The sequence below is a fragment of the Suncus etruscus genome, chromosome X (genome assembly GCF_024139225.1).
Source record: "Suncus etruscus isolate mSunEtr1 chromosome X, mSunEtr1.pri.cur, whole genome shotgun sequence".
NCBI classification, from domain to species: Eukaryota; Metazoa; Chordata; class Mammalia; order Eulipotyphla; family Soricidae; genus Suncus; species Suncus etruscus.
In genome coordinates, this window is record NC_064868.1 from 50,285,821 (window position 1) to 50,299,382 (window position 13,562).

Consider the following 13,562-nt stretch of genomic DNA (forward strand, 5'->3'; position numbering starts at 1 on the left):
CACTAGGACAACCTGGCACTAGAGACTCTCCAGACCTTCATTAATTAAACCCCATCCTTTCAGTCTGGCCTCAGCTCAAGCAATCCCACTCAAGGGCTTCTTAGTCACTTATAATCCCATTTGTCCTAGTGCTTACCATGACCTACCCCTTGAACACTCACCAATGTATGAGTAGGTAGAAGTGATGGAGTTAGAGCTGGCCCTGGTGCTTGAAGACTGGAGTTAGTTCCAGATCCTGGAGTCCGTTCAGGACCTGGCCCACTCAGCAGGCCTGGGCTGAGTGGAAGCTCTAAGTCCCGGGGCTTACGACCTTTCTGAGGTTGGACCTGTGCAGCAGTTTCCATGGCAACCGTGGAAAGGTGGGCTAGCATACTCTCCGTGGGAGAGACTTCTGACTCGACCTTAGCTTCTGGTACAAACCCCACCTCCCCGCTGGCTGCAGCTTCAAACTCATCCTTGGGCTCATTCACTTTGACTTCAGGGGGCAGTGACTTGCCAAACCCAGGCTCCAAATTCAGGTCTTCTGATTTAGGGTTCAGGGCCTCAGGTGGGGTGAGGATGACCTAGAAGAGGAGTGAATGCAGAGAAGGTAGAAAAGGATTGGTGGGAGGGCCAGAGAGATAGCTCAAACACAAGCCTAGTGTATGAGAGGCTTTAAGTTCTAGCCACAGGAGGGCCCTTTCCCTAAAATTTTGCTTGTATTTTTGGGACTCTGTTCAGTGATAAAGCTCAAGCCTTGCATGCACAAGGTCCTGCATTAAAATTAAAGGTTTTTGAAATAAGAAAGCTTAGAGCAGAAAACAATGAAATGAAAATCCAAAAAACAATCTGAAAGATCAATGAAAACAAAAGTTGGTTCTTTGAAAAAATAAACAAGATTGATAGATCATTGGCAAAACTCACAGAGAGAGAAACTTGATAAACCAGATTAGAAATGAAAAGGGGAGATCACTACAGATATTGCAGAGTTTCAAAGGGTAATCAGAGACACTTTGAGAAACTCTGTCACAAAACATAAGAACATGGAAGAAATGGATAAATTATTGGTCTCTTATAACCTTCCATGATTTAATAAGGATGAGGGAGCATATCTAAACAGCCCCATCACTATTGAAGAAATTAAAATGGTAATCAAAAGTATTCCCCCAAACAAAAGCAAGGCCCAGATGATTTCACTAATGAATTCTTTTTTTTAATATGGAATGTTTCACGAATTTGCATGTCATCCTTGTGCAGGGGCCATGCTAATCTTCTCTGTACCGTTCCAATTGTAGTATATGTGCTGCCGAAGCGAGCACTCACTAATGAATTCTTTCAAACCTTACAAGAGCAAATACTACCAATCCTTTTCAGGCTCTTTCATATAATTGAAGAAACAGGAACACTTCCAAATAGTTTGTGTGAAGCTAACATCACCTTGATACCAAAACCAGACAGAGATGCTACCAAAAAAGAAAATTACAGACCAATATCCATGATGAACACAGATGCAAAGATCCTCAACAAAATCTTGGCAAATAGGATCCAATGCCTCATCATCGTCATTTACTACGACCATGTAGGTTTCATCCCAGGAATGCAAGGATGGTTTAACATCCGTAAAGTGATCAACATAATACAACATATCAACAAAAATAAAAATTAAAAAATCATATGATCATATCAATAGATGCAGGGAAAGAATTCGATAAGATCCAACACCCATTCTTAATAAAAAACCCTCATCAAGATGGGAATGAAAGGAACATTTCTCAATATAGTCAAGGCCATCTACCACAAGCCAATGGCAAATATTATTCTCAATGGAGATAAACTAAAAGCCTTCCCTCTACAATCTGGTACAAGACAAGGCTGCCCTCTCTCACCACACCTATTCAGCATAGTACTGGAGGTACTAGCCCTAGCTATTAGGCAAGAAAAAGATATCAAGGGCATTCCAGATAAGAAAGGAAGAAGTCAAGCTCTCACTATTTGCAGATGACATGATACTATATTTAGAAAACCATAAAGACTGCCTAAAAGCTTCTAGAAATGATAAATTCATATAGCAAAGTGGCAGGTTACAAAATTAACATGCAAAAGTCAATGGCCTTCTTATACACTAATGATGATAGAAAAGAAATGGACATTAAAATATCCCATTCATATTAGTGCCACACAAACTCAAATATCTTGGATTCAACTTAACTAAAAAGATGAAAGAACTATACAACAAAAACTACAAAACTCTGCTTCAAGAAATAAGAGAGGACACAAGGAAATGGAGACACATACCCTGCTCATGGATTGGCAGGATTAATATCATTAAAATGGCAATACTTCCCAAAGCACTGTACAGATTTAATGCAATCCCTCTAAAGCAGGGGTCCTCAAACTTTTTAAACAGGGGGCCAGTTCACTGTCCCTCAGACCACTGGAGGGTCTTACTATAGTAAAAACAAAACTTATGTACGAATTCTTATGCACACTGCATATATCTTATTTTGCAATGAAGAAACAAAACAGATACAAATACAATATGTATCCCGCAGGCCATAGTTTGAGGACCACTGCTTTAAAGATACCATGATATTCTTCAAAGAAGTGGAAAAAACACTCCTGAAATTCATTTGGAACAATAAACACTCACAGATAGCTAAAGCATACCTTGGGGAAAGGAATATGGGAGACATTAATTTCCCCAATTTTAAACTGTATTATAAAGCAATAGCTATCAAAACAGCATGGTTTAGGAATAAAGACAGAACCTCACATCAGTGGAACAGACTTGAGTATTCAGAGAATGTTCCCCAGACATACAATCAATTAATCTTTGATAAAGGAGCAAGAAATCCAAAATGGAGCAAGGAAAGCCTCTTCAACAAGTGGTTAGCACAAGTTGTTAGCACAACTGGTTAGTCACTTACAAAAAAAAACAAACTCAAACCCCTATCTAAACACCATGCAAAAATGCAAATGCAAATGGATTAAAGACCTTGGTATCAGGCCTGAAACTATAAGGTATATAGAACAACACGTAGATAAAAACACTCCATGACATTAAGACTAAAGGCATCTTTATGGAGGAAACAGCACTCTCCAAACAAGTCAAAGCAGATATAAACAAATGGGACTATATTAAGCTGTGAAACTTATGCACCTCAAAGGACATAGTGCCTAGGATACAAAAGCCACCCACTGAATGGGAGAAACTATTCACACAAGTCCCATCAGATAAGGGGCTAATATCCAAAATATACAAGGTACTGACAGAACTTAACAACAAAAAAATCTAACCCCATAAAAAATGGGGAGAAAAAATGAACAGACACTTTGTCAAAGAATACAAATGGCCAAAGACACATGAGAAAATGCTCCACATCACTAATCATCAGAGAGATGCAAATCAAAACAACAATGAGGTACCATTTCACACCACAGAGACTGGCACACATCACAAAGTACAAGAATAATAGGTGCTGGCGGGGATGTGGAGAGAAAGGAACTCTCATTCACTGCTGGTGGGAATGTCATCTAGCCCAGCCCTTTATGGAAAACAATATGTAGATTCCTAAAAAAACTAATAATCTAGCTCCTATATGATCCAGCTATACCACTCCTAGTGATATACCCTAGGAACACAAAAATACAATTCAAAAATCCCTTTCTTGTACCTATATTCATTGCAGCACTATTTAAAATAGCCAGACTCTGAAAACAACCACGATGCTCTTCAGCGGATGAATGGCTAAAGTAACTGTGGTACATATACACAATGGAATATTATGCAGCTACCAGGAGAGATGAAGTCATGAAATTTTCCTATATGTGGGTGTACATGGAATCTATTATACTGAGTGAAATGAGTCAGAGGGAGAGACACAGAATAGTCTCATTTATCTATGGGTTTTAAGAAAAATTAAGGGCATTATTGTAATTATCCCTACAGACAAGAGAGATGAGGGCAGGAAAGACCAGCTCACAATATGAAGCTCACCACAACAAGAAATGGTGCAGTTAGGGAAATAACTACACTAACAACTATCATGACAATATTAATGAGTGAGAGAAGTAGAATGCCTGTCTCAAATACAGGCAAGGGTTGGGAAGGAGGAAGGGGGAGCACTGGTTGTGGGAATGTTAAACTGGTGAAGGGGGTGTTCTGTTTATGACTGAAACCCAACTACAATCATGCTTGTAATCATGGTGCTTAAAGATTTTATATAAAAAATAAAGGTTTCTTTTTTTAATATATAAATCTCTTATTATTCTTTATTACTTTTTTTAAATTTTTTTATCTTTAAACACCATGATTACAAACATGATTATAGTTGTATGATTACAATCATGTAAAGAACACCCCCCTTCACCAGTGCAACATTCCCACCACCAATTTCCCAGATCTCCCTCCTCCCCATCCCCCCAAAATAAAGGTTTCTTGAGGAAACAAATTAATGATTTGATGTAGAACACAGCATTTAATACTGCATCTGTTTGTAATCTGAAACACATGCTCTAGTTGGATGTGGGACTCTGCCAATAAAGCTGCTTTTTCTGAAGCAGTTTCTATGATCTTCAGGCAGGAATGCCTATAAGCATCTGTAGTTTCCTTCCTAATTCGTTAAATTAGTGATCCTCCAAAACTGGCCTTCTAGATTAGCATAATACACCTCACTTGCAAGCTAGTTAAAAGTGTCCATTCTCTGGGGTCGGTGAGGTGGTGCTAGAGGTAAGGTGTCTGCCTTGCAAACGCTAGCCAAGGAAGGACTGCGGTTTGATCCCCTGGCGTCCCATATGGTCCCCCCAAGCTAGGAGCAATTTCTGAGCGCTTAGCCAGGAGTAACCCCTGAGCATCAAATGGGTGTGGCCCGAAAAACCAAAAAAAAAAAAGAAAAAAAAGTTAAAAAAAGTGTCCATTCTTTGGTCTATCCCAACATCCACATAAATCAGATTCTTGGATGAGCATTAGAATCTACTTATAAAAAACCTACTACTAGGTGACTAGAAGAAATGCTGAAGGGAGAGAACCAGTGCATTAAACAAATACAAGGGACTGTGGTTACTAAATGTTGGATATAGTACTAATTGTAGCACCTTCATTTTCTGTCTTCTATAGCTAGCACTGCTCTGTAACCCAAAGCTTCTTCCCAGGGAATTTTATTTATTTGTTCAGGGATTACTTCTTGCTCTGTGTTCAGGAATTACTCTTGGCAGGTTCAGAGGATTATATGAGATGCCAGGGATTTAACCAAGGTCAGTCATGTGCAAGGCAAATGCCCTACCCATGACACTATCATTCCAGCCCACTTCTGGGGGCTTTATGAGTCTTTCTTTCTACGTTCTCTCCTTTAATAAGGGGCCTATGGCCCCCTCTCCATCTTTCTCACCTTCACCTTCTTTAGTTCCCTTTGGGAACTGTATATATATATCCTTTTTACAGAATTTCTATCTTCTAGTTCTTACCTGCAGAGGAAGATCGACATCCTCAGTCTTCAGGCAGGCCTCCAAGGGACTTGGACTGGTGTTCCCACTCCCTGAGAGGAGCACTGCTCCTGCAGGGATACTATTGGGAAGCACTACAGGAGGCCGAGGATGAGGTGGTGGCTGTGGCTGTGATTGCAGGGACTGAATTGTGAAGGTGGAATAGAGGCCTGAGCGCATGTATTCATTTCGGCTACTGCGTGCCAAGACACCAGGGCCTGCCACCCCTGCACCTTTGGGTGTGCTTGGCTTCCCAGAAGCAGAATCCCCAGGGGAAACATGGAGAGCCGTGGGTGCCATATTTGTCACAGTGGAGGTGACAGGCATATCTGGCGGTGGCAGGTAATCTTCAGTAGAGCACCCTGCAACTTCGGGGTAGGACACAAACTTATAGACGAATTTCTGGCCACTCACTTTGCGGATGATATTCTGGGAAGGGAGAAACAAAAAGAGGGCCTTAGAAGAAAGTAAGTGAAGGGTGGAGTGATAGTACAGCAGGCAGGCCATTTGCCTTGTATGAAGCTACCCTGAGTTCAATCCCCATCACCGAATATAGTCGTCTGAATGCAGAGCCCGAAGAAATCCCTAAGATTCACCAGGTATGGCCCAAAAAGAAAGGGTGGACATGACCAGAGATATAGTATAGTGAGTAGTGCATTTCCCTTGCATGTAGCATGACTGGTTTGATCTTTGGCATTCCATATTGTTCCCTGAGCCTGCTAGGAGTGATTTCTGAGTGCAGAGCCAAGAGTAATCCCAGAGCATTGCTGGTGTGACCCCAAATACAAAAAAAAAACCAAAAAGATAAAGGGGCCAAAGGTATAGATAAGTATGCTCCTAATATCTTATGTCCTGCTTTCCTGTTATTTTAGTACTTTAGTACTTCCGGGGTCACTGGGGATATCTTTAAATTGTCAGTTATGTCATAGGATGGCTTTGTGTTCTTAGAAAAAAATGAAATTGCTTTTTATTAATATCAGTGTGGAAATTGGGCCACAAACTGATAAAATGAAAAAAAAATAAGATTTTTGTTCTATGAATAGATAATTGACTGACAAATATTAGATGGACCAGTGTTTAGATGATGTGGTCTGGTGCTGGAATGTGTTTTAGAAAATGTTTTGGAGATTTTAGCTAAAGGAATAAGCAAATAATTGATATTAAAATATATTAATATAAAATATGGGGCCAGAGAGATAGCATGGAGGTAAGGTGTTTGCCTTTCATGCAGAAGGTCATCACTTCGAATCCCGGCATCCATATGGTCCCCCGTGACTGCCAGGAGCAATTTCTGAGCATGGAGCCAGGAGTATCCCCTGAGCACTGCAGGGTGTGACCCAAAAACTACACAAAATATTAATATAATATAATAAATATACTATAATATTATTATATATTAATATTAATGTGTTAATTGATATTAAAATATTCAAGGTACCATAGGAAATGGTAAGAAAATGTTTCTATAATACTGTTATGGAAGTTTGGATTGTAGGATCTCTTGGAATTCACATTCTAGAACTAGAGCCAGATGATAAGATAACTGGATGAGGACAGGTCCAGGGGCTCTAGGGCAATAAGAACCATTAATATGGTTCACTATTATTATTATTATCAATATTAACTGTGCTTTATAAAACTTTGGGCTATAGGTATAATGCAAGAAAATGAAATATTGGAGCTGCAGAGAGTACAACAGATAGGGAGCTTTCTTTGCAAGTAGCTGACCCAAATTTGATTCTGGGCATTTCATATGGTCCTCCAAGCCTCACTAGAAGGAATTCCTGAGGACAGAGCTAGGAGTAAGCCTGAGCACTACTCAGTGTGATCCAAAAATCAAAAAAAAAAAGGAAAATGAAGTGTTCATGGTGCAATGGAACAGAGTAACAATCATTCTGCATGATTTTGGGGAATCTCAGAGAATGGACATCTGTACTAATATTGCTGTGAGGGAGTTGTTTAGTCAAAACAGATTTAGGGTCAGAGAGAGTAGAACAAATAGGGCATTTGTCTTGCTTGTGGCTGACCCAGGTTTGATCCCCAGCAACCCATATAGCCCTTCTGAACCCTCCAAGAATGATTCCTGAGTGAAGAGCTATGAGTAAGAACTGAGTACATTCTGGCCTCCCGGCTTCTTGAAGTATCTCTCTCCTTCCTGGGAGCTGGAAGTCTAGCAGTATGGGGTTCGGAAGGCCTCCATCACGCCGGAGGCCTCCTTAACCAGGCCTAGGGGGGGTGTGGGACTTGGGTAACCCCAGCACCCCTCTGCCACCTTGCTCCAGATCTCCAGGGCTTCCCCGGGCCACATGCCTGGGCAAGCCGGTGAGTTGGGCTCCTTGGTGGAGCTTGAAGATACCCTAGGCTTTCCCCCATTATCCATTCAGCTCCTTAGGGAGGGTCTGGGTAGGGCTCCGAACTTCTAGCCTCCCAGCTTCTTGAGGCAGTCACTGGTAATCTTTTTCCAGTCTATATTTTCAGAATCGCACGGGGGCACAAGATACATTAATAGTACTCACTATCATTGAATTATGTTTTTATGTATGCAGAATATCTATTTTGTACTCTGCCCTTTTGCACACCCCTACAAAAGATCATTTTTCTCTTTAACTTCCTTAACCCCTATCATCATTACTCATTTACCCTTTCTAACTTAAGTACTGTAGAGTCCTAAGTCACAGACCTAAGTGGTGCCCTGGAGTTAACACCCACCCAACTATTCCAAAAGGCATAAAAAGGACACATATGTCTTTTCAACATTTTATGGGTGTTTTCTTTGACGGCTATAATTTTTACTGAATATTTTCTTATACAGTGACGATCCCCCTTTTTTATCTTCTCTTTGTGAACTGCTCAATATGGAATTTGGTGTGAAAGAATCCCTCAGTTTAATGCTTATGTTTGAACCCAGTCATGGGTATTGTTAGACGTGTTCTTACGCCCCATATACTCAGATAACATCACGTGGCTTTATTTCTTGTTTGCTTAGGCACACTAAAACGGGAAAATACTATGCATACCAGTAAGTTCTTATCTAATAGAGATGGGAACACACAAATCTTGTAGTGCAATGGGACCTTATATCCTGAACATTGACATAAAGACCTGGCACAGGCCTCAGAAGAATGGGCATTCTCCATTCATCCCTGATCTAGAGAAGACATTTACAAAACATCCAAGGTTGACTATAACATCACCTGGAGGCAATCCTCTACCAGGGAAGACCCTACAGCTGCTCTGACATTGATCTACTCAAAAGAGACTCCCCTTAACACTGAGAAGACTTAACAAGAACAATGACCTGCTTACTGGACAGGGCTTGCTGTATTGCCCCTTAATTGTCAGATGAAACTAAAGGATACTCCACACCAGCCTGACTTCAATGTAGGATGTGCAGATTCAAGGATCTTTAATACAGAAACCTGATGCCAACAATAGGACTGCGTGAAAAATAAAACTGTATTGGCACTGCAGACAATGACTTGGATTGAATAAACTAGTTTGCCTGGAGCCTAGAGTTGGTCTTATGCCAGGAAACTTCAGGGGTAGTGGTCTCCTTGTATTTAGACCAAGGCTATTCCTTTCTATGACCCCCATATTTTGGTGGGCCTATGCAAACAATATTTGCCACTCTAACACCGTTTTTACTGTGCCCTTTTGACTAACCCTTAAAAAACAACCTCTTAAACTTGATGTTAACTTAAACTAATATGTATGTGCATGAATATATAAAAATATTATGCCTTCAAAGTTAAGGAGTCACATAAATCTCATGACTTTAGGTTGCTTTGTGTACTGCTAAGAAATGTTATAATGTACTACAATCTGGGGACTTGTGGACAAAGTAATTGTACATGGGTTCTGCCTTATTTTTCTTAATGTTTTTTTGACTGTAAGTTCAATATTTAGGCATCAGCAAGGGGATTTCTTCTGAGAACTCTGTTTATGGGCGATTGTTCTTTCACTGTAACTTTACCTTGTCCTCTTTGCATCATTGTTCTCATAATTAAAAATAAAAAATTAAAAAAAATAAATTCCTAAAAGAAGGTATAACCTAGAAAAAAATTTTTTTCTTTCTTCTCTTCCATTTTCTTTTTTATTCTTTTTAAAAATAACTTTGCTCTTATTTATCTGGAAACAAATGTATGATGTTCAACCATGTCAACTATGTGATGCATGTTCTTTACATAAAATAAATAATTATATAAAATGAATATAAAAAAAGAACTGAGTACAGCTGGATGTAGCCCCTCCAAAAAACTCAGAAAGACTGGAAAATTATTTGTGATAATTGTTGGGTGAAGGCAACAATTGGTATGAGAATATTAGAACATGACTAAAGGGATAAATAATAAAATTTAATATCATTCCCAAAACTATGATACAAACAAGATGAGACAGTGGCCTCTGACATCTTACCTTGTCATAGTAGTAGCGTAAGGCCCGACTGAGCTTGTCATAATTCATGTTGGTCTTGTTCTTACGCAGCCCCCACAGACGGGCCACCTCCTCAGCATCCACTAGCTTGAATTCTCCACCATCACGTGAAGTCCAAGAGATAATATGGCCATTGCCTTGCTCTCTCAGCAGCTGCAGCAGAAACTGCCACAGCGTCACAGAGGGGTCCATTGCTGGCGGAGGGAGCAGTCACGCCATTCCAGGGGCACCTGGAGGGCAAATGGCTTAGAACCAAGCGGCTGCAGACATTGGAATGGGTAGTGGTTAGCAGGATAGATTCTTTTTGGTCTCTTGCTTCTCCCTGCCAACCACCCAGCCCCTCCACCATCATTCCTTAAACATCCTGATATCCAACCCTATGTTCTTCAGCTCTGGATGCCCCCTACTGGGGATCCTAGGGAGATGTAATTGTATTTCTTCTGTGTGCTAGGGTACAGAAAGATCACATGTGGCAAGCTGAATAAAACACCCATCCCTGCAAAAATATCTATACCTTCATGCCCTAATCTCTGGAACCTGTTTGTTTTGGGGTCTCACCCAGCAGTGCTCAGGCTTGTTTCTAGCTTTGCATTCAGGTATTGCTCCGGGTGGGCTTGGAGGGGCCATACGTGGTGCCAGGGATTCAACCTAGGTCTGCTGTGTGCAAGGCAAGCATCCTACCTGCTATATTATCTCTATAGCCTATGAAACCTGTAAGTGTATTAGATTAAATGGGAAAAGTAACTTTGGGGTCCGGAGAGATAGCACACCAGCGTTTGCCTTGCAAGCAGCCGATCCAGGACCAAAGGTGGTTGGTTCGAATCCCTGTGTCCCAAATGGTCCCCCGTGCCTGCCAGGAGCTATTTCTGAGCAGACAGCCAGGAGTAATCCCTGAGCATCGCCGGGTGTGACCCAAAAACTAAAAAAAAAAAAAAAGTAACTTTGCTGGTGAACCCAAATAAGGAGATTATTCTGGATAATTCAGGTGACTTCAATTTAAGCACAGGAATATTTAAGAAAACATGCATTAACTTTGTATGGGACTCCATTCCTCTGCCTAGAAGCCGTCCTAATAGTTCATACCCCAGCTTATGGGCCACAATTTGTGAACCATTCCTGCAACCAAATACCTGCCCTTTACCATTCAAGCTTTTCAGACCTGTTACCATCTTGCATATTTTCCTTCTAGATAAGAATAATAAGTAGCTCACTGTGTGCTTATTCTTCCCAGGCATTGTTACAGCTCAAATCAACATAGTTTGTGGAGACAGTCTGACTTAAAAGTCAGACTGCCAGGTTGGAATCACTAAAATCCAGCATATGCTTCTCACTGGAAATATGGCCCATAGGCACATTCTTAAACTTCCTGGTGCCTCAAAATTCCCATCTATAAAACAGGGGTAACAGTAATTCCACCTAATTTGTAATGAGATTGGACAAATTAAATACACTTGGTTTGAGATATGACAAGTTCTTAATAAATTAGTTTCTGATTTGTTCCTAAGCCCTTAACTTGTAATTTCAAAATCCTAAAAACTCTAAAACTCAGAAGCTTCCCTGTAGACCCATGGACAGCAAAAACTGATTTGAAATGAAAGGTCCCTTCTGGTTTTGATCGATCCCCATTTATTATGACTATTCCTACATTTTGTGACTTTTCTTACATTTCACAGAAGAAATCTAAATGTGGCTAATTACAGAACCCATTAATGGTGTTATGTAACATCTTGCCTGTGAACTTTGTTATTTTCCTGAAAAAATTGTGATTTGTAAACATTCTGCTCCAAGAGTTCTAGACTGTCGTGCTAGACTATTACCTTTACAGGTTCCGCCTAGCTCCTCTCTCCTTAAAAGTTGTTGGTACTCTTATTACAACTAATTTTGCAGAGAGGGAATATGAGGCACAGAAATGCTATATAGCATTTACAGGTTCCACAGCTGTGAGTGTCAGGCAGGTTCTAATTCTTTAAAACATTAAGTCAAACTACCCTTTACAGGGGATTATTCTCTTGGCATATTCCAAGGAGAAAAGGACCTTCTCCCATCTCCATCCCTCAACACTGTTCTCTGCTGAGAGTGAAATAAATATGAGCTTCCCATTTCTTAAAAGAATGACCACATATCAGTCAACCATCCATAGCGTGGAAGTGTTGGGTTAAGAATGTGGTACTCGGGGCTGGGAAAGTGGCGCTAGAGGTAAGGTGTCTGCCTTGCAAGCGCTAGCGTAAGACGGACCGTGGTTCGATCCCCCAGTGTCCCATATGGTCCCCCAAGCCAGGGGCGATTTCTGAGCGCATAGCCAGGAGCAACCCCTGAGCGGCAAATGGGTGTAGCCCAAAAACCAAAAAAAAAATGTGGTACTAGAAATCAGAAGGTTCCAAAGAACCCCTCTTCTATTAGAGCTTGGTTTCTTTTTGATTAATCTATAAAGAAATGTACTGTCCATTTTTATGTCTGAGCTGTTCTGAAGTTCACTAAGCAGAGACACAATTTTATGCAATTCCACAAGCCACACAGCTATGAAGTGTGTCCAGGTCAGAAAATCCTACACCCAAAACCTCTCACTTAGCTTATTTTCAAGGTCTGCTTATTTCTGTGGTTTAAAGAGTTCACCATTAAGTTCTGTCAGTGCTTTGTATATTTTGGAGTTTAGCCCCTTATCTGATGGGTATTGGGTGAATAGTTTCTCCCACTCAGTGGGTGGCTCTTGTATCCTGGGCACTATTTCCTTTGAGGTGCAGAAGCTTCTCAGCTTAATATATTCCCATCTGTTAATCTCTGCTTTCACTGGCTTGGAGAGTGCAGTTTCCTCCTTGAAGATGCCTGTAATGTCCTGGAGTGTTTTGCCTATGTTCTATATATCTTATGGTTTTGGAGATGATAGCGAGGTCTTTAATCCATTTGGATTTTACCTTCATACATGATGTTAGCTGCGGGTCTAAGTTCAATTTTTTGCAAGTGGCTATCCAATTGTGCCAACACCACTTGTTGAAGAGGCTTTCCCTGCTCCATTTAGGATTTCCTGCTCCTTTATCAAAAATTAGGTGATTGTATGTCTGGGGAACATTTTCTGAGTATTCAAGCCTATTCCACTGATCTGAGGGCCTGTCCTTATTCCAATACCATGCTGTTTTGATAACTATTGCTTTGTATTACAGTTTAAAGTTGGGGAAAGTAATTCCTCCCATATTCTTTTTCCCAATGATTGCTTTAGCTATTCTAGGGTGTTTATTGTTCCAAATGAATTTCAAAAGTGCCTGATCCACTTCTTTGAAGAATGTCATGGGTATCTTTAGAGGGATAGCATTAAATCTGTATAATGCCTTGGGGAGTATTGCCATTTTGATGATGTTAATCCTGCCAATCCATGAGCAGGGTATGCGTTTCCATTTAAAAAATGGGGAGAAGAAATGAACAGACACTTTGACAAAGAAGAAATACAGATGGCCAAAAGACACATGGAAAAGTGCTCCACATCACTAATCATCAGGGAGATGCAAATCAAAACAACGATGAGATACCACCTCACACCACAGAGAATGGCACACATCACAAAGAATGAGAATAAACAATGTTGGCGGGGATTGTGGAGAGAAAGGAACTCTTATCCACTGCTGGTAGGAATGCCGTCTAATTCAACCTTTATGGAAAGCGATATGGAGATTCCT

At 40.6% G+C, this 13,562-nt stretch overlaps 1 protein-coding gene and 1 non-coding gene across 4 annotated transcripts in view; both read right to left on the reverse strand.

Moving 5' to 3' along the window:
• ELK1 (ETS transcription factor ELK1) overlaps positions 1-13,562 on the reverse strand; it is a 679,088-nt gene that overhangs the window by 661,012 nt on the left and 4,514 nt on the right. For 2 of the 3 annotated variants that reach the window (XM_049767285.1, XM_049767283.1), the window contains 3 exons: positions 9,877-10,154; positions 5,443-5,889; positions 162-563 (listed from right to left, as the gene is read on the reverse strand). In XM_049767285.1, coding sequence (XP_049623242.1) covers positions 162-563; positions 5,443-5,889; positions 9,877-10,086 — 1,059 coding nt within the window. In that variant the 5' untranslated portion in view covers positions 10,087-10,154. The remainder of the gene's footprint in view (positions 1-161; positions 564-5,442; positions 5,890-9,876; positions 10,155-13,562) is intronic. The other variant, XM_049767284.1, reaches the window with a different exon arrangement.
• On the reverse strand, positions 1,192-1,298 carry LOC126000214 (U6 spliceosomal RNA). The gene has a single exon (XR_007492573.1). It is a non-coding gene; the product is annotated as a U6 spliceosomal RNA (small nuclear RNA).